We start from the raw sequence: 19578 nt of genomic DNA, 5'->3' as shown, positions 1-19578 counted from the left end.
GAAGAGCAGCAAATGCTCCTAACTGCTGAGCCATCTCTCCAGCCCCTGTAGCTTGCTTTTTCCTATTCATAGTACTCTACAGTAATTGTGTGTGTGTTGTATCTGCTTGTTTGCTTTGTAAATGTTTTTATTTATTATTTAAGAATTTCCTGACAGTCTATCTTGGTACACAACAATCTCATTGAGGGTAAAAATGAGGTTATTTTGAGCTTTTTATGCTATAATGCCTTACAGAATTCAAATGAGTAGTAAAAGAGATCATGAAGATGAAGAAGTCAGCAAAGGCTCTTATGTTCTGTACTCACCTGATCTTATTCTGGCTTTCTTCTAGTAAGCAATGGCATCAACCATTCCCCTCCTACCCTGAATGGTGCTCCATCACCACCACAGAGATTTAGCAATGGCCCTGCCTCTTCCACATCATCTACCCTAACAAATCAACAGTTGCCAGCTACTTGTGGTGCTCGGCAGCTCAGCAAGTTGAAACGCTTTCTTACGACTCTGCAACAGTTTGGCAATGACATCTCACCTGAGATTGGCGAGAAGGTTCGGACTCTTGTTCTAGCATTGGTGGTAAGTATGGCTTTACCTTCACCCACTGCCTAAGAAGTTATGATATTCCTGCTCATTCCTAAACCATGTAGGTATTATGGACTACATTAGTTTTACAAAATTTTTAAAAATTGTTGAATTACAGATTTCATAGAAGTATTTGTTTGCCAAAGAATCTATAATGTGTCTTATTAGCTAAGGTACAGATTTAATTCCAGTCAGCGGCTTTGGATTTGACCTAAGCAGCTTTCAGCAGGCCTGCTGTAGTCCCGCCAAGTTAATAGAAGCTTCTCTGTGTGTCAGCATATTCAGGAGCTGGGGCATTATTTGCTAACCAATTTTAGTTTTCAAAACAGTATTTTGTCAAATTAGAAGTTCAGTGTTCTAAATAAATAGTTTCTGTGCAGTCACTGTTGTTGAGCTCCATGTGCATGGTTTCTTTTCTTTTCCTGTACTGATCATAGGGAGCCTGCTCTAAAGGGTTAACTTTCTGTATTGCCATCTGGTGAGACTGAATAATCTCAATTTATAAGGGAAGTGCTGCCAGTTCTTGTGTTTCCAAATGAAATACTCTTAAGATTCACTCCTGATAAAAACATTCTGTTTTCTTTTCCACTAGTGCTAGTCCTTAAAGTGGATTTCCTCTCAAAATATAATTTAGGAAAACCCCTGGAGTTCTCCAGTATAATGGAGGGCAGGACATGGTACACAGTTGGCAGAGAACTTGCCCAGTATCCACAGCCCTGGGGACAGTCCCAGTACTCTGGATATTTACACAGAAAGATCAGAAGTTCAAAATCATTCTGAGTTACGTAGTTTCAGTCCAGCAAGGCAGTGTATGAGACCCTATCTCCAACGAGAACCAAACAGGGTCTGGTATAAGATAGCTGGTCTTGAACTCTGTGTATTCCAGGACCTTTTAACTCTTGATCTCCTTCCTCTACCTCCTTAGTGCAAAGATTTCAGGCATGAGCTACCGTTATTTTGTTGTACTGCTTTATTATACCACAATTTATATATTTTGGCTTTTGATAAACATTTGAATTATTTATGCATTTGGGGCAGTGTGTCAAGGGTCCCTATTATCGCCCTATTTGTAGATTGATTACTTTTTCCAGACTTGACATGTGGTGGTGCTCACAGCTAACATTCATTCCAGAGACATAATAAAAATAGGCAGATTGTAAAGGAGATCGACATGGGCAGATTCTGGAGGAATCCATGTGCTGCCTTTCTTAATATTCTCCCCATCTCATCATCACACAGAATATACTCTCCCCAAAACAAAGAAAATATATGCAGTGCTTCTGCCCAAAGAATCCTGTAAAAACTCTGAATGTGGCTGGGTCTTGTTAATCATCTATGCCTAGCTCATCTTATGGAATCCAGTGTAACAGTAATCCATTTCTATTACTTGGAGAAAGTATGAAGTTTTTTTCTATACATTTATTTATTCAGAGGAAACCTACTTATTAGTCAAAATTTAAACTATGATGAAATAGTTAACATTATTAAAGTGAGACTAAGCGAACTTTTTTTTAAGTTTATTTTTGTTGTATGTATATGAGTGTTCTGCTTGTATATATCTATGCACACCATGTGTGTTCAGTGTCAGAGGATGTCAGAAAGCGTGTGTGTTGTGTCCCCTGGGACTGAAGTTACAGATCATTGTAGGCTGCTATGTGAGTGCTGGGAATTGAATTCAGGAAGAGGAGCCAATACTCATACCATTGAGTCATCTCTTCAGCTCCAAGATATATTTATTTCTTTTTTTTTTTCTTTTTTTTTTTTTTTTTTGGTTTTTTCGAGGCAGGGTTTCTCTGTGGTTTTGGAGCCTGTCCTGGAACTAGCTCTTGTAGACCAGGCTGGTCTCGAACTCACAGAGATCCGCCTGCCTCTGCCTCCCGAGTGCTGGGATTAAAGGCGTGCGCCACCACCGCCCGGCTGATATATTTATTTCTATGTTATATATGTGGGTGTTCCACCTGCACGTGTGGATGTGCACCACAAGTGTGTAATGCTCGAAGAGCTAGAAGTGTGTGTTGTATCCTCAGGGTCTCCTTTGCTTGTGTTTAGTTGGTTTTCTTCAGCCTTTCCAGCTCTCACTTGCTCTGGTGCTGTATCTGTGAAGCTTAGTGGTTGTGAGAGCCCGTTTTGTCACTTTGAGGGTTGTGGTGCAGTAAACTGGCATTGTTGTGCCATTACTATCACAGTACCACTACCACCATTCAACTTCAGAGCTATTTTCATCTAGTTATTTTTTCTAGGTTATGTTTCATGTAACCCCAGCTAACTTTACTGTGTAGCTGAAGGTGACTTTTTAACTATATATTTTTCTGCCTCTACCTTTCCAGTGCTGGGATTATAATCATGCACCACCATGTTCAGCTTATGTAGGACTAGGGATCATATTCAGGTCTTCGTGTATGCCAGGCAAACACTCTACTAACAGAGCTACACCCCAACCCTTTTCAAGGTTCAACAGTGATGTAATGAATGTGCTGTTTTGTATTCTGTTTTCTGAGTCAAGTTTTCTCAGTGTAACAGTCCTGGCTGTCTTGGAACTCAATTTGTAGACCAGGCTGACCTAGAACTCACAGAGATCCCTTGTCTCTGCCTCCTAAGTGCTGAAATTAAGAGCATCGCACCAGGCTGAAAATGCATTTCTAAAGGTTAAGGCATTTTCTATTATCTGTGTATACAACATTTTATTTATCCATTTGTCCTGTATGAGGAACACTAGGTTGTTGCTTCTACCTTTTCAGTAAGGGAAAGTTTTATATCATTGTACAAATTTTGCCATCCACATTCTCAGATCAGCTGATAGTCTGCTCATTCAGAAAGACCTAGCTTTTCTTGTCCCTTCTCTTTCTACATATTTTTATTCTATTTTAATTTTTATTCATTAGTGTATGTGTGGGTATGGGTGTGTTCCAGAGTTCTGATGCCCTCTTCTGGCCTCTACATACTTTACATGTACATACATGCAGTCAGGACTCATATACACTAAACAAAAATCTTTCGGTTTACAATGAGATGTTAGCAGTGAAGATTTAAGGAATGACCTGTTGAGTATAACCTAAGTTTTTGTTTATCTTAAAAAGGTTATAAAGTTATAGTTAGCTATAATTTTATGTGAATGAGTGCTTTGCTTCCTTGTAGGTCTGTGTACCACAAGCATGTCTGGTTCTTTCTGGAGTTTTAGCTGATTGTGAGCCACCATGTGTGCTGGGAATCAAACCAGTGTCTTAACTGATTAGCCATGTATCCATCCCCTCTAATTGGTTTTTGCAACTTTGTTAGACTCTAATTTTAATCACAAAAAAATGTAACGCTATGCCTATTTTTTTATGTCTATTATTCCAGCATTCAGTTAGCTGTTCCAGACCAGCCTTAGTGCCTTCCCACCAAACATAGTGTGGGGGACTATCTCTGTCCCTGCATTTTATCTTCTAAGTCCATTGTAGATATAAACATAGTGTGGGGAACTATCTCTGTCCCTGCACTTTATCTTCTAAGTCCATTGTAGATATTTTCTTGAGACTAAATCTCCTAACATCCTACCCTTTGGATTTTCTGTCTCCCCAAAATAACAATTTCTGAACCTTTAAACAAATTACTATGTGTAAAGCCAGATGTAGTAGTACACGCCTTTAATCCCTCCACTCTGGAGGCAGAGTCAGGAGGATCTCTTGCGTTTCTGTCAGCCAAGGCTACATAGTGAGGCCCTGTCTCAAAAATCAAAACTAACAGATAGATCAAAACAGTACATTTATCTAATGTGAGTGTGTGTACACTTTGTGCCATTGTGAATGCATGGAAGTCAGAGGACAGCTGCAGGAGATGGCTGGTTTGGCCTCAAGCATCTTTACCCACTGAGTCATCTTACTATTACAAATACAAACAACTTTGTTGCCTGCTTTCCTGCTGAACTGTGCATTCTTTAGAGAGGAGGGAAAACAACTAAACTAAACAGAAAGTAAATAGTTATGCTCTTTGTGTGTAACAGTTGACTTGAAGGCAGTCAGTCTGGTATGACGGCTCATTCCTCTTAGATCCAGTCTGCCCTATTTTGTCCAAACATGTGGCCTTGAGTCTGTTCCTCTGGCATGAGTCATTTATTCTCTGCTCCAAATCTGTATTATTTGTTCACCCATAGGGAAATTTTAGATCATTCCTTTGGTCTGTCCATACATTTAATCTACTTGTTTTTGCTGTTGTACCAGTTTTGGATGTTGAACATTATTTGTCTTTTCAGAACTCAACAGTGACAATTGAAGAATTCCATTGCAAGCTCCAAGAGGCTACAAACTTTCCGCTTCGTCCATTTGTGATTCCATTTCTCAAGGTAATTCTTAATTCTGAAAGGCATTCATTTCAATTTGTCCTCAGCATTTCCTCAAGATCTGCTGACCCCTGTCCTGTGATGTCAGAACAGCTTGCTGCAGTTCATATCTCTGTTTTATTGGGCTGGTAGGCAAACAGCATGTAAATTAGCTTCATACATGATGAGAATTGCAGTTCTCTGAATGATTTCTGCTAGCAAACACTGTAGTTAGCATACAGGAGCAAGTAAAGGAATAAAGAGAAGAAAGATGACTGAAATATGCAAGTGTGTGAAAGTGGAGGAAATCCCACTAAATCCTCTGGGTGTGGTCTGAGGATGGAAAGTCCGTGTTCATAGCTGAGAGGAGGAGACCCCCGCCCTTTACAAAGAGAGGCTTGGTAGTTGTGTCAGGAAGACAGTGTTTCCTCAAACCCCAGATAATACAGTCTAATTAGTGTTATCTAGAATTAGTATTTCCTACATATCTTTTGGGTACCCGGTTCTAAATTACCATGCTTACTTTCTTAAAAGTGTTTTCATTTTGGAAGTAATTTTATGCTCACAGATGAGCTGTAAAGGGATATAATTTCAAACCAGTTTTCCTAAATTTCCAAATTAAGAATTTTCTTTTTTTCTTGGTACTAGGGATCCAGCTTTGGGCTTCAAGCCTGCCAAATAAGTGCTTTCTCCAGGAGTTGTGTCCAGAGTCCTTAAATCAAGATGTTGACATTTAGACAACACTTGCTGTCTCGTGTACAGACTTTATTTATGTTTTCTAGTATCCCACTAATGTTCTTCACAGCAAAATTAAGCCTTTTTGTGTGTGGTTTAATAAACTGATATTCCTCCATCATATTATCAGTCTAGTAAAGGGAGTTTGGAGTGGGGACCTCTCTTCCCATATCATTCAAGACCAGAGACTGAGGAAAAGTCCAAAATCTTTAATCTGTGACTTAATAAATGATTGAGCACAAATCCTGATGGCTGAGGGGTAAGGTAGAGGGAGAGAGCTATAGAGAATGCTTGCATAAAGGGTTTTGAAGAAGCCAGTGTCTGTTCATGACTCTGTGTCTCTGTCCCCTCATTGTACAGGACTCAGTCACATGGTATCACCTAATTACAGCAGAGAATAGAAAATCTAGGCTAAATTGTAGGAGAAAAGAGCTCCTACATGTTACATGGCTCATCAGTTTCTGCCACAGGTGCTATTTGAGGGCTGCTGCTTTTCCTCTTTCCTACTGGCCTCTCTCACACAACTGTGGTTGGCATGGGGAGGCCCTTATGACCTCCCACTGTGGAAACAACTTCCTGGTGCATCACAGACTAGTCTATGTGCTTTTTGTTCTTGCTTTTTTTTTTTTTTTTTTTTAACTCTGCTAACATGTAGTATCTGAAAAGGGCTTAACAGACAAGTAGTCACTGATAAGGAGCATAAGGAATAAATGTGGCATGGCACCGAAACACACAAATTCAAGATTCTTGTCTGCCCAGAACGCCAGTTCTATAGTGATAGGTCATCTCTGCGCATGATGCCCTTAGAAGACAAGAGCTTTTATTTGGAAGACTTGGCACCATTAGTAATGCTTCTGCCATGCAGATGCATTCTAAAAGACTTGTTGTTCTGTTTTGTTTTGTTTTTTGGGACAGGGTTTCTTCTGTGTATCCTTCGCTACCCTTGAACTCACTCTGTAGACCAGGCTGGCCTCAAACTCAGAGATCCACCTGCCTCTGCCTCCCTTGTGCTGGGATTAAAGGTGTGCACCATTATGCATTTGCTTCCCTAGTGAAGAACCGTGTTTTTTGTTGAACATGCGTAGCATGATCCTGGGTCTATAGTTAATCATGGTTACACATTGCATGCAGTATTAATCAGGAACAATTTCTCAACTTTTAATGAGTATTACTTTTATATTTAATTGTGTATATGAGTGTCTGTGTGTATATGTACATGTGATTGTTGGTGCCTTTGAAGGCCAGAGGAAGTTGTTGGATCCCCTGGACCCGGCTTTACTGCTAATTTCGAACCAGCTGGGTGCTGGGAATTTAACTTGAGTCCTCTTCAAGAACAGTGCTCTTTAAGTGTGAGCCATCTTTCCAGCCCCAAGAGCTTCATGGTTTAAAGGACATTGATTGCAAAGAAGCTCAGCTTGCTTTTTTCTGGAACTTTCTCTCCTTGAAGCTTAAAGTCATTTGATATATTTTAGTTAAGGATTGCAGATAGGCTAGTGTATGGTGTTGCATGCCTATAATCCTGGCATCCCAAGAGGCAGAGGCAGGAGTACTGTCTCTAGTTCAAGGCCAGCCTGTCCATGTAGCAAATTCCTAGCTAACTAATGCTGCACAGCAAGATCATCTAAAAAACCAAAAACAATATATCTGTGTAAATAATTATCACCACCAAAAAAATTAAAAATTAAAAGAATTGCAGTAAATGGTAGCACTGCATGGTACATAGGATACAGGTACAATTGCTTCATCCACTGCTGCCTTTTCTTCCCATGGTTGTCTGTCATGACTTTTGTATAAAGTTACTATTTTCTCTAGTTAAATAATTGTTTTCCTATGTGGCATGGTGACACACAGTCGTAGTACTTGGGAGGCTTGAGGCAGGAGGATCACAGGTTGTATAGTTCAACCTGGGCTACAGAGGTCCTTTCTCAAAAAACTAACAGAGAAGTACTACCAGGACTTGGAATTTCGCTCTCATGCACAAAGTTCTGAGTGGCATTGCTAATTTAAAACTAATAACGGGCTGGAGAGATGGCTCAGGGATTAAGAGCCAGGTTCAATTCCCAGCACCCACATGGCAGCTTATAACTGTCTATAACTCCTGTTCCAGGGGATCTGACACCGTCACACAAACATACATGCAGGTAAAATACCGATGTCCCCCCCCCCGAAAAAAAAAAAACTAATAACAATAAAGATTATTTTCCCATCCAGGCTGTGGTGGCACACGCCTTTAATCTTAGCACTCAGGATACAGAGGCAGGGGGATCTCTGTGCATTCAAGGCTAAACTGGTCTGCAGAGTTAGTTCCAGGACATCTAGGTCTACACAGAGAAATCCTGTCTTGAAAACAATAAAGATTATTTTCCTGAATAGGTAACACAATAGATAACATTCATAGGTCACAATTATTACTCTTTAAAATATTTTTAAGGGTGTGTGTGTGTGTGTTGGGTGTGTACTTTTCTCTACATATACCAGAAGAAGTGTTATATCTTGTGGAGCTGGAGTTTCAGACATTTTTGGCAATCTAATCTCAATCTTCTGTAAGAACAGCAGATACCCTAGTTGCTAAGCCATCTCTCCAGCCCCACAGATCAGTTACTGAAAATGTAAACACAAAACTCATTCTAAGGTGATTCTCCCACCTTATTTTTACTTGCATCAGCTATCCTTTTTTACACAGCGAAAATGAAAAGGAAAGATTAGAGTTTTGCTGTCAACTAGTTTGAACAAATCTAGCCCGCCATGTGGTTTTCTAACACTAAGAATGCTTTACACAGATGAACATTTGCCGTTGATTTAGTGTGAGGAATACCACTTGAAATCCAGACAAACTAAATAATACCCCTTCTCCCTGAAAAAACATGCTGTTACTTTTATTAGTAAATTTGTATTTACTATGTAAATTTATTATGTTCAGTTAAGATATTTTGGATTTTATATTTTTGTGTATGAGATAAATACTTAGAATTAATTCTGTGTCTTAGCTAACAAAGGTAACAAAGTCTGCTATTACTTTGGCCAAACAAGTAATGCCCCTTTTGCTTTCCTTTAACTTCCTAAGAAATGTTCTTTTTTAATTTGAATTGGAGGGCTATCACAGCACATATATGGAGATCAAAGGATAATTTGCAGGAGTTGGTTCTTGGCTTCTACCATATGGGTCCCTAGTATTAAACTCAGATTATTAGTCTCGGCAGCAAGTGCCTTCACCCACTGAGCCATCCAACCCCAAGAAAATGTTAAAGCATCAAAATAATATATCCCTTTCCAAAATACTGATATTAGTTTGTTTTTGTTCATTGAGACTCAGCTTCTTTATATAGCCCAGACCGGCCTGGAATTTGTGGTCCTCCAGTTTCAGCCTCCTGAGTGCTCAAACTAGAGGTGTAGGATATCTTGCCAGGCCTATTACCTGTTCTTAGAACCATTTTGGACTGTAGCCACAACAGGTTGGCCAGGGAGAGGTTCTGGTCTGGACTGTGCATGCCTGAATTTGACTGTGCTTTTGACAGCATGGAAATCTCGGTAGCTGAAAGCACTCCAGCCATGGAGCAGCTAAGCTGCATGGACCCTGGTTGTCTGCCTGCCTGCCTGCCTGCCTGCCTCTCTCTCTCTCTCTCTCTCTCTCTCTCTCTCTCTCTCTCTCTCTCTCTCTCTCTCTCTCTCTCTCTCTCTCTCTCTCTCTGCCACTGCCAGGCTTGTCTTTTCTTTATATCTGAATCTATAGATAGTTATTTACTAAGACTCTAGAATCAAGAAAGAGTTTATGAAATTTGTGGTAACAGTACATAATTATCTATGTTTTTCTGTATTTACCAAAGGACACATGTCACAAATGTAAAGATCTGACATGCTTTCTTTTTTAATTAAGTTTTTACAGTTGTAAGATTGAAATTCTAGACCAGACTTAAGAAGTGTTTCATATTGTCAGATTCTCTATTCTTAACTGTGTTATTTGGAAAACAGCATGAGGTAGGTTGTTACGGCAGCTTTTTGGCTAGCATTTTCGTTTTTGTCAATTTATTTCTGCTTTAAACAGCCACTAATTATGGTGCCTGCTAAATTAACCCTCAGTGAGGGGTGACTACTTGCATGTATTAAAACTTCTCATTTGCTCATTTGTCCCTTGAGGTAAAGGCATTCATTATAGGGTCTCCCTGAATTATGTTTAAATTTGGGGGGGAATCTTTTATATATGTAAAATCTTTTATTTATATATATATATTTATATATACACATACATATATATGTATATAATTTACACATGTTTTATATATATACACAGAGAGAGATAATTAGGATTCTGAAGTTTAAAAGTATAGGGAATTTTTGTGGTTTTGTTTTTTATAATTTATTTATTTTTATGTGCATTGGCATTTTACCTGCATGTATTTCTGTGTTACATTGTCAGATCTTGGAGTTACATTGGAGTTACAAATAGTTGTGAACTGCCATGTGGGTGCTGGGGGTTGAACCTGGGTCCTCTGAAAGAAGAGTCAGTGCTCTTAAGTGATGAACCATCTCCTCACCCTATTTTGTTTTTTATCTACCAATAGTTTTCTTAGTATGAGAAGGAAAAATAGCAGAACATAATTTTCCTTTTCCAAATTATCTTATTCCCAGCACTCCTCTTCAAACTGTATTTCCACAGTAATCCTGCTTTGCAGGATTCCAAAATCTCTCTGGAGAGCCCTAAGAGAAAGTTGAGTGCCACCATCAGAGAAGGGTTGTGATTCAGAAGAGACAAACCAGGGCTTGTAATTCTCCTTTTTAGGCAGTAGGTAATTCTCTAACTGGCTCGTCTTCAAGAAAATGTGTATTTTAGGTGCTGGAGATGTGGTTTAGTAATAGAGTGTTTGCCATGTCTGCATTTGGCTCTAGTCCTATTTCCCAGACTGAACAGTCCTTGCTGAAAATGTCTGTTTTAGGGCTAGAGAGACAGCCTAGTGTTTAGAGTCCTTGTTTCTCTTGTGGAGGATCTCAGTTTAATGTACAGCACCTATAGTGCTGTGGCCCACCACCCCTTGTAACTCCAGCTCCAGGGCATCTGTACTCACATAAACAAACACGAGAGAGAGAGAGAGAGAGAGAGAGAGAGAGAGAGAGAGAGAGAGGGAGGGAGGGAGGGAGGGAGGGAGGGAGGGAGGGAGGGAGGGAGGGAGGGAGGGAGGGAGGGAGGGAGGGAGGGAGGGAGGGAGGGAGGGAGAGAGAGAGAGAGAGAGAGAGAGAGAGAGAGAGAGAGAGAGAGAGAGAATGTTTTTAAATTCTGTGTTGGACAAATCTTTATTGTACTCTGTATCAGGCCATAGAAGTTAACTACGATTACAGTCCTTTTAAGAAGATTGACATCTTCCTCAGGGAAGAAACAGACCAACCAGTGACTCAAATAAAAATGCCCCTGTACTATTTTGATGTCACTTTACTAGCGAGTGTTAGAGGGAGAAAGCCAAGGGGGTTTTTGGTCTGGAAAAGCTCATTGAGATGCTAATCTCGGTAGGTAGAGCTCAGCAGATGGGAAAACTGCCTCTTTCTTTTCAAGGCCAACCTGCCCCTGCTGCAGCGAGAACTGCTGCACTGTGCCCGGGCTGCCAAGCAGACCCCATCCCAGTACTTGGCCCAGCACGAGCACCTTCTGCTCAACACCAGTATCGCATCTCCTGCTGACTCTTCTGAACTGCTTATGGAGGTTCATGGAAATGGAAAGAGGCCCAGTCCGGAAAGGTGAGCAGAGAAGAGATCTGTTCTGTTTTTCTAGAGTTATTCTTTGCTTTAAAAGAAAGAGGGTTTGGATGCTGGTTTATAGACAGATAATGTCTTAGAATTTCCAAGATTAGTATTCCTTTGACCCAACAACTCTCCCGCTGATTAACTGTTCCAGAAATGGAACCCCAGTCCCTCACTCTTTTTCATTCAGCCACCAGCAAAAATAATGTTTTTGGTTTTTTTACTACATATGCGGGGCCCTCATATCTGGTAAGCGGCCAGTACTACAGCAGGTGTTAGCCTGTCCTTTACTGTTGTTCTCTATCTCAAGATATAGCCGACTCCACAGGTTAAATGAAGCCTCAGCTCTTAGGATTGTTCAGTTCCTTAAGCCAATGACTGGCCTCAGGTCGTAATTGTGGATAATATAGTAATAGTGCCACAATAGTGCATGCATTGTTGGTGGAAGCAGTATTATGAACAATAGAAAGCTTACTACAGTTGAATTTGAGTAGTGGAAACCCCTACGAAGTTACTAAGACATTTTCTTCCCAGCAACTCACCTCTAGAATGTCAGATTTGACTTTGAGCATTTCTAAACTTCATCAAACCTAGTCCTGTTTGGTTTCTCCTGTCCTGTGTCATAATTATAGTTCTGCTTATTGAGCCTCTCTTCTTTACACTGGAATAAACAATCATTTACACATTGTGTCTGGCCCCTGAAGACAGTTCAGTTCATGCCTCTTGTTAAATGGTTCCTGAACTGGGTATGGGAACACACAGCAGAAGTCACAGCTACTGCAGAGACACTAAAGTCAGGTCTCTAGAGTTTGGCTAAGACCAGCCTGCGTAACATAATGAGATAAGTAAGGGCTGGTAGGTTGGGAGTGTAGCAGTATTAAGCATGTGCTTAGCAGTATACAGCACCAAAAATAAATAACTATTCCTTACACTCTTCCTGCTTTGGAAAGTGTATCTAAAGGTTGGATTTTATAACAGGTGTGTTGCTGGGAAGAAGCATCTGTCCTGAGACTTGGTAGGGATGTTACCATGAGCTCTTCTTGACAGGCTCCTATAAGCACTTCTGATTCCTCTACAGGAGGGAAGAGAATAGTTTTGAAAGAGATACAGTTCCTCCTGAACCACCTGCCAAGAGAGTGTGTACTATCAGCCCTGCTCCCCGGCACAGCCCTGCCCTCACTGTGCCCCTCATGAATCCTGGGGGCCAGTTCCATCCTACTCCACCACCTCTTCAGCACTATACTTTAGAAGACATTGCAACTTCTCACCTGTATCGGGAACCCAACAAGATGCTAGAACACCGAGAAGTTCGTGAGAGGCACCACAATCTTAGTAAGTGACCTCAGCAGCATGGCAATGCTTTAATCTGGAGGAAATCCATGGATTGCTTTCCTATTTAGTGATAAAGCCAAATAATATCATCATTGCCCTTTTTTCTGTTGATAAGATGATGTCGTGCAGCTGGACATAGTGGCACATATCTGTAATTGCAATACTATGGAGACTGAGGTAGGATGATCAGCTCAGGGCCATTCTCATCTACATAAGGAGTTTGAGGCTAACCTGTGCTATAGACAAAAAAATAGAGGGCTGGGCATGGTGGCATCTGTCTGTAGTGTTAGAATTACCCCAAGTTTGAGGCTAGCTTGATTTACATGAGTCTCAGGCCAGTCAGAGCTGCTCTGACTCTGCATGTAGAATCTGATGTAGTCTGAGAGCAGCAGCTTCTGAAATGAATGAAGATAACATTGCCATCTCTGCTTTTTTTTTTTTTTTTTTTTTTTTTTTTTTTTTTTTTTTTTTTAGGTTTGAAATGCCTGAAGCACAGGCCTATGTAACTATTAAATTTAGGAATGAACATTCCCATTTTAAAAGCCAAGTTCTGGGCTGGAGAGATGGCTCAGAGGTTAAGAGCATTGACTGCTCTTCCAAAGGTCCTGGGTTCAATTCTCAGCAACCACATGATGGCTCACAACCATCTGTAATGAGATCTGGTGCCCTCTTTATGGCCTGTAGGTATACATGCAGGTAGAAAACTGTACTTACAATAAACAAATAAAATCTTAAAACAAAACAAAAAAGCCGAGTCCTAATTTGAAATCAGTTTTGAAAAGAGTTTTTTGTCACATTCTCTTTTATAGATGAATCTTTGGAGTTTAACTCCTCAGCATCTATTGGGCAGGGGAGAAAAAGGCTGCCATCTTGTAGAGTTTCTCTTGCATTCCATTTGTCAGGGATATCTTGTGGAGACCACATCGACTCATTCCCACTCTAGCCTAGACTGACTAGCATCTTCGCAAGGCATAAACCTCACGAGGGCCTCATGCTTCACGCAGTTATTACTGAATGGTGAAGGCCATGAGAGCATTGGCTCCGTGCATTTATGGAGTCTTAAGTTACTGTGATATTATTTGATTCCAGAAGATCTAGGCAGTCATTGATTTCTTCATGCAGAGAAGATCAAAGCAACTGTGGCCAGTGTAACATAGCTAGTGACTTTGACAAGATTCAGCTCTTAAACTGCCTGATGTTGAAGTTGTCTTTGTTGGTATCCAATTCTTACTCTCCCATGCCTCTTTGTTTAACTGTTAAAAACTAGACATGGGGGTCAGCAAAACAGGCTCAGTGAATAAAGCACTTGCCATGTAAGCCTGGCCCTGAGTCTGATTCCTGGAGAGAATTAACTCCAGAAAGTTGTTCTCTGCTCTCCATGCGTCGTCATCATCATCGTGAATATACACAGGCACAAACAATATTAATATCAGATTTGTTTAAAGAACTAGGCTTGCTATTGATTTTTTGTTTCTCTTCATACCAGTGCCCATTTGGGAGACAAGAGTGGTAAAAGCTAGGTGTGGGGTCTGAAAGAAAATGGCCCCCAAAGGGAGTGGCACTGTTAGGAAGTGTGGCCTTGTTGTAGGAAGTATGTCGTGGTGGGGGTGGACATTGAGATCTCTTTTGCTCAAGATTTCCTTAACATGACTGTCAGTTGACTTCCATGCATGCAGCCATGCTTCTTACCATGATGATAATAGACTGAACTTTTTTTTTTTTTTTAAAGATTTTTTATTTATTATGTATACAACTTTCTGCCTCCATTTATACCCACACGCCAGAGGAGGGTGCCAGATCTCTTTACAGATGATTTTTGGAGCCACCATGTGGTTGCTGGGAATTGAACTCAGGACCTCTGGAAGAGCAGACAGTGCTCTTAACCACTGAGCCATCTCTCCAGCCCCCTAGACTGAACTTTTGAAATTGTAAGTGAGCCACCCTAATCAAATATTTTCTTTATAAGAGTTGCTGTGGTCATGGTATTTCTTCACAGCTATAAAAACCTTAAGACTCTAGATAGAACTGTATTTTGTTAGATTTTTACTAATTTAGAAAAAACTGTATATTTACATCTGGAAGTGTAATTTGAAATTGTTGCTCCCCTACCATGACGAATCCACCAGGTTCACCAAAAAAAATTCCTTTGCTTTCCTTAGACCTTTCCTTGTCTGCCCTGTTAATACTGGTCCACTCCCCTTTTCTCTCCTAGAATGAAATCTATGGACATTATAGCCTACTGTAGAGCTGTAATTTTAGGATATATGTTCTATGCAATATATAAAAACGTATTTACAATAAAATGTACTAGTGCTTAGGCATTAGAAGATAGCAATTCTTAGTGGAAGAGCAAACTCCAATTGTCTTGTGCCATACTTTGCATGTAATGGAGTTAAAGATGTGTGCTTTAATTGACTGACTTAGTCAGTGTTCTGTTGCTGTCAAGAGACCATGACCACAGCAACTCTTATAAAACAAAGTATGTAATTGGGACTGGCTTATAGTTTCAGAGGTTTAGTCCATTATCAGCATGGCAAAAAGCATGGCAGCATGCAGCATGGTGCTGGAGAGATCGAAGGCTCTAGAGGATGGGAGAACCATTGGGCCTGGCTTGGACTTTTGAAACCTCAAAGCCACCCGTAGTAACATACCTTTTAATCCTTTCAAGTAGTACCTTTCTGGTCACTAAGCATTCAACTATGGGAGCCTACAGGGCCCATTCTGATTCAAGCCACCATAGATATCTAACTCAACAGACTATTTCTGATACTTTATTTTCCAGAAAGTTGATTATGAATAAATGCTTATGTGAACAATGGAAAAGGACACAGCCCCTAATAACGTACCTCACTGTGTAGGACAGGCTGGCCTCGAACTTACAGAGATCCTCCTGCCTCTGCCTCCTGACCAAACTAGGATTAAAGGTGTGAGCCACTACCACCACCAGGCTAAATACACAGCTTTTAAAGAAAAAGAAAAATGGCAGGATAGGTAATGAGTGGCAATGCCTCTCCTAAATGAAGGAATGGGCATTTATATCCTACAGTATTAAACACACTAAATAATGTGTTTCTAGATAAATAGGGTTTATTTATTTGTTGACCTTAGAAGATGTTTATAAAAACTATCTGTACTTCCTTTTCTGATACAACTTGTTGTGTCTTATGATTGTTTTTCTTCTGGGGTATTTGTCTTTACAATTGAAGAGTTTGGGAGTCAACACCCCAAAAGTGCTGGGAATGGAACCCAGGGCTAGTTAAACATTCTGTCACAGAGCTGTACTTTCAGTCCCTGTTGTCATTTGATCTGAATACTAACTCTTTATTGGCTAGCATTAATGCTTGTGTCATTTTGTTGGTCTCACACCAGATAACTTACTCTTAGTAGTGTGCTCCAAGTTGACACAACTGTGTGTACACTTGATATTATTCAGTTGCTCTGTATTCTTTAAATGTAATCTCTTTTTTCTGATAGGTCTGAATGGAGGCTACCAAGATGAGCTGGTGGACCACCGTCTGACAGAGAGGGAATGGGCTGACGAGTGGAAACATCTTGACCATGTAAGAATCTCTCAGCATGCTTTCTTTGTTTTCCCCAGACCATATTGCTTTTAAATCTTTATAGTTTGTTTTGCTCCTTTTTAATCTGTTTGTTTGTGGATTTGGTATGGATTGGTGTGTGTATGAATGCTGTCGTGAGTGCATGTTTGTGTACATGCCGTGACTTGAGTATGGAGATTCAGAGGACAGCTATTTGGTCTTCTGACTTGGCAGCAAACACCCTTTACCATTACATGCCTTACCATTTTGCCCGCCCACTTTTGTTTTTTACTTTCCTATTTGGGCATGCACCACTGCATCCAGCTCTTTTCATTTAGATAAGCCACAATGTGCAATTTTAAAGTAGACACTGACTATTTTCAGAGGATGGACGTAGGCTAGAATCTTCCCGGTAAGCGCACCTTGGGGTGCTACACACATTATTAGAAATGGGCTAGTCCAGGTGCGAGAGCCGAGAAGAGGCTAGAGCTAATGGGCCAAGCAGTGTTTAAAAGAATACAGTTTGTGTGTTGTTATTTCGGGGCATAAGCTAGCCAGGTGACCAGAGAGGAGAGCTATTGAGTCTGAGTTCACTTCCTCTTCCTCCCAGCATTCTGTTCTGTTTACTCCACCCACCTATGTTCTAACCTATGAGGGCCAAGCAGTTTCTTTATTTTTTAACCAATGACCTTCCTCCATCATTATTGGAGCACTTTTAGTGTTCCTGGAGGGTTCTAGAACCAATACCTCCATGGGCAGGAAAAGATAGCTGTGTATAGAGAATAACAAGGGGTAAGAGGGACATAGAGATGATTCAGTGGTTAAGAGCACTCGCTGCTCTTGCAGAGGACCCAGATCTGCTGCTCAGCATCCCTGTGGCAGCTTACAACCATCAGTAATTCTAGTTCCATATTCCCTCCCTGATCTCTGAGGGCAACACATAAGTGCATGCATTTGTGCAGACAAAACACTCCTATGCATAAAATAAATTATTTAAAAAAAAACAAGGTATAAAAAGAAAAAAAGGTTAAAAAAAAAGGTATAAGAATTGACTTTCTAATGTAAACTTTATTCCTAAGGTTTGAAATCTGTGAGTTGTTTGTCCATCCTTGATTTTCACTGTTCCTTGTTAAAGTTTATCGTCTATGCCTTACTTTCTCTCTGGCTCAGGCCCTGAATTGCATTATGGAAATGGTAGAGAAGACGAGGCGCTCTATGGCAGTTCTGAGGCGTTGTCAGGAATCTGATCGTGAAGAACTCAACTATTGGAAAAGGCGATTTAATGAGAACACAGAGATGAGGAAAACTGGGACTGACCTGGTCTCCAGACAGCACAGCCCCGGGAGCACAGATTCTCTCAGCAGCGGTAAGGACCGAGAGCAGGAGCCTGGAAAGAGCAGCACCTTTCACTGCACTTAAAACGTCAAATCTGAGTTCATTGGTTTGCTTGTTCTGTAGCATTTGTTTGGTTTGCTTTTTGAGAATCTTACTGTTGACAGAGGTTTTTGTCCTGCCCAGCCCCGCAGCCATTTAGTTCAAAATAAAAACACAGAAGTCTGCATTAATTATAAACTGGTTGGCCTGTTAGCTCAGACTTCAAGGAGGTTCCCCAGCACCTTAGTATGTACCTTAGGTGGACACAGTCCTCTTGCTTCAACTTCCCAAGTGCTGGGATTAAAGGTGTGTGTCACCATGCCTAACTGCGTTTATTTAGTTGTGTATGTGTGTGTTTGTGTGCCATGTTTGTGGAGTGTTGGTTATTTCCTCCCACCACACCATATTGGTTCTAGGGATTGAATTTAGTACTTCAGGCTTGGTAGCAAGGTTAACAAGCTATCTTGCCAATGTGTTGACCCCCCCCATTGCTTTTTAAATTTTGTTTGTTTGTTTGTTTTGGTTTTTCAAGACAGGGTTTCTCATGTGTAGTTTTGGAACCTATCCTGGAACTCACTCTGTAGACTAGGCTGGCCTCAAATTCACAGAGATCCACCTGCATCTGCCTCCCGAGTGCTGGGACTAAAGACCTGTGCCACTACTGCCCAGCTCTCAGTTTTGTTATTGTTAGGTTTGCTTTTGTTACTTTCTGGGTTTGGCTTTTAAGATGTGTTCTCATTTTGTAGTAGGCTGACCCCAAACTTGCTTTTCAGCCCTGCCTCTCCTGAGACTACATCATGAACAACTGCCCCAGCAACTCCTATGATTTTGTTATGTCCAGTCACAATGTAGAAAGGTTTGGTAGGGAGTAAGGTAAGAGCAAGAGGAGGAGAAATTCAGGCTTCTGTGGCCTCCAATGGAGAAGGAGTCATTAGCCAGAAACTTGGGTGACATCTAAACTTTGACTGGAATATAACTTAATGATGAGTATTTGCGTAGTCTGAGCAGTGACCTGGGTTCAGCTCAGCGGTACAAGAGATCAGTAAGGGAGAAAGAAAAGAGTACCAGTTACGTATGTCACATCACAACTAGGTACTTCAATGGTTGCACTGAGCATATTCCTTCTTGATGCTATTCACCCCACTTCTCTTTCTTTCCTCAATTACCCTCCACTTCCTGGTGGCTGCCTTCCAAAGATTAGCTCAGGCAAAGCTGGGTTGTTCATCTTGATGAAGGAGAGATGAGTAACTCTTCCCAAGGGTACATCCAGGAAGCTTGAGTTAGTTATCCCCCAGAATGTTCCATCACTTTCTCCCAGACTCTGAAAAGGTGCCCTATCCAAAGGCACAGATGAATGACAGGCCATCTGTGATCACACTCTTTCTCCACCCACCCACCTAAAGTTCCCAAATGTTCATCAAAGAGAATGAATTTCTTTTTATGACAGTGCTAGCATTTTCCGTAGAAGACAGCCGTTAGTCTCAAAGGACTGGAAGAAAATTTGAGGAATTGCCAGCATTAATAATGTGTGTCCTATCCTAAATAGCTAAGGACTTCCACTTTCTCTCTTCTTTGACAGGCATGGCTCTTGAGTCAGCCATCAATCAGCACCATTTTATATGGGATATCAAGAAACAAACAACTTACACGTGTGCACACACCTTTGATTTAAAACTTCAAAAAACAAATGAGGCGAAATCTTGGGTGTTCTTTACAAATCTGAGCCCGTAACAAATATTCCCTGAAGCAATTTACAGATCCTAGCTAAAGATGGACACCCACAGTCGTGTGCGTTTCTCTCTTGAGCATGCATGTGTGCAGCCGAGAGGACAGAGTGCAGGCTGAAGCACTCACTAACACACCTCTGTGCGCTGTCACTGCTCTGTACAGACTGCCCTGACTTGAGCGTCTACCTGAAATGACCATATTGTCTACTGTGCCTGGAACAGTTCTTACTATTTTTATGACCTATCCAAGTCATCACTAGCACCTCCC

The 19578-nt window shown here is 40.9% G+C and overlaps 1 protein-coding gene across 3 annotated transcripts in view; it reads left to right on the top strand.

The window, feature by feature from the left end:
* Cbfa2t2 (CBFA2/RUNX1 partner transcriptional co-repressor 2) overlaps positions 1-19578 on the top strand; it is a 98279-nt gene that overhangs the window by 64449 nt on the left and 14252 nt on the right. For all 3 annotated transcript variants that reach the window (XM_057780618.1, XM_057780617.1, XM_057780616.1), the window contains exons 3-8: positions 332-573; positions 4811-4900; positions 11154-11335; positions 12417-12670; positions 16145-16230; positions 17380-17575. In XM_057780618.1, coding sequence (XP_057636601.1) covers positions 332-573; positions 4811-4900; positions 11154-11335; positions 12417-12670; positions 16145-16230; positions 17380-17575 — 1050 coding nt within the window. The remainder of the gene's footprint in view (positions 1-331; positions 574-4810; positions 4901-11153; positions 11336-12416; positions 12671-16144; positions 16231-17379; positions 17576-19578) is intronic.

The sequence above is a fragment of the Chionomys nivalis genome, chromosome 9 (assembly GCF_950005125.1).
Source record: "Chionomys nivalis chromosome 9, mChiNiv1.1, whole genome shotgun sequence".
Classification (NCBI taxonomy): Eukaryota; Metazoa; Chordata; class Mammalia; order Rodentia; family Cricetidae; genus Chionomys; species Chionomys nivalis.
Note: the sequence above shows the minus strand (reverse complement) of the source record. Positions and strands in the feature narration are given on the sequence as shown.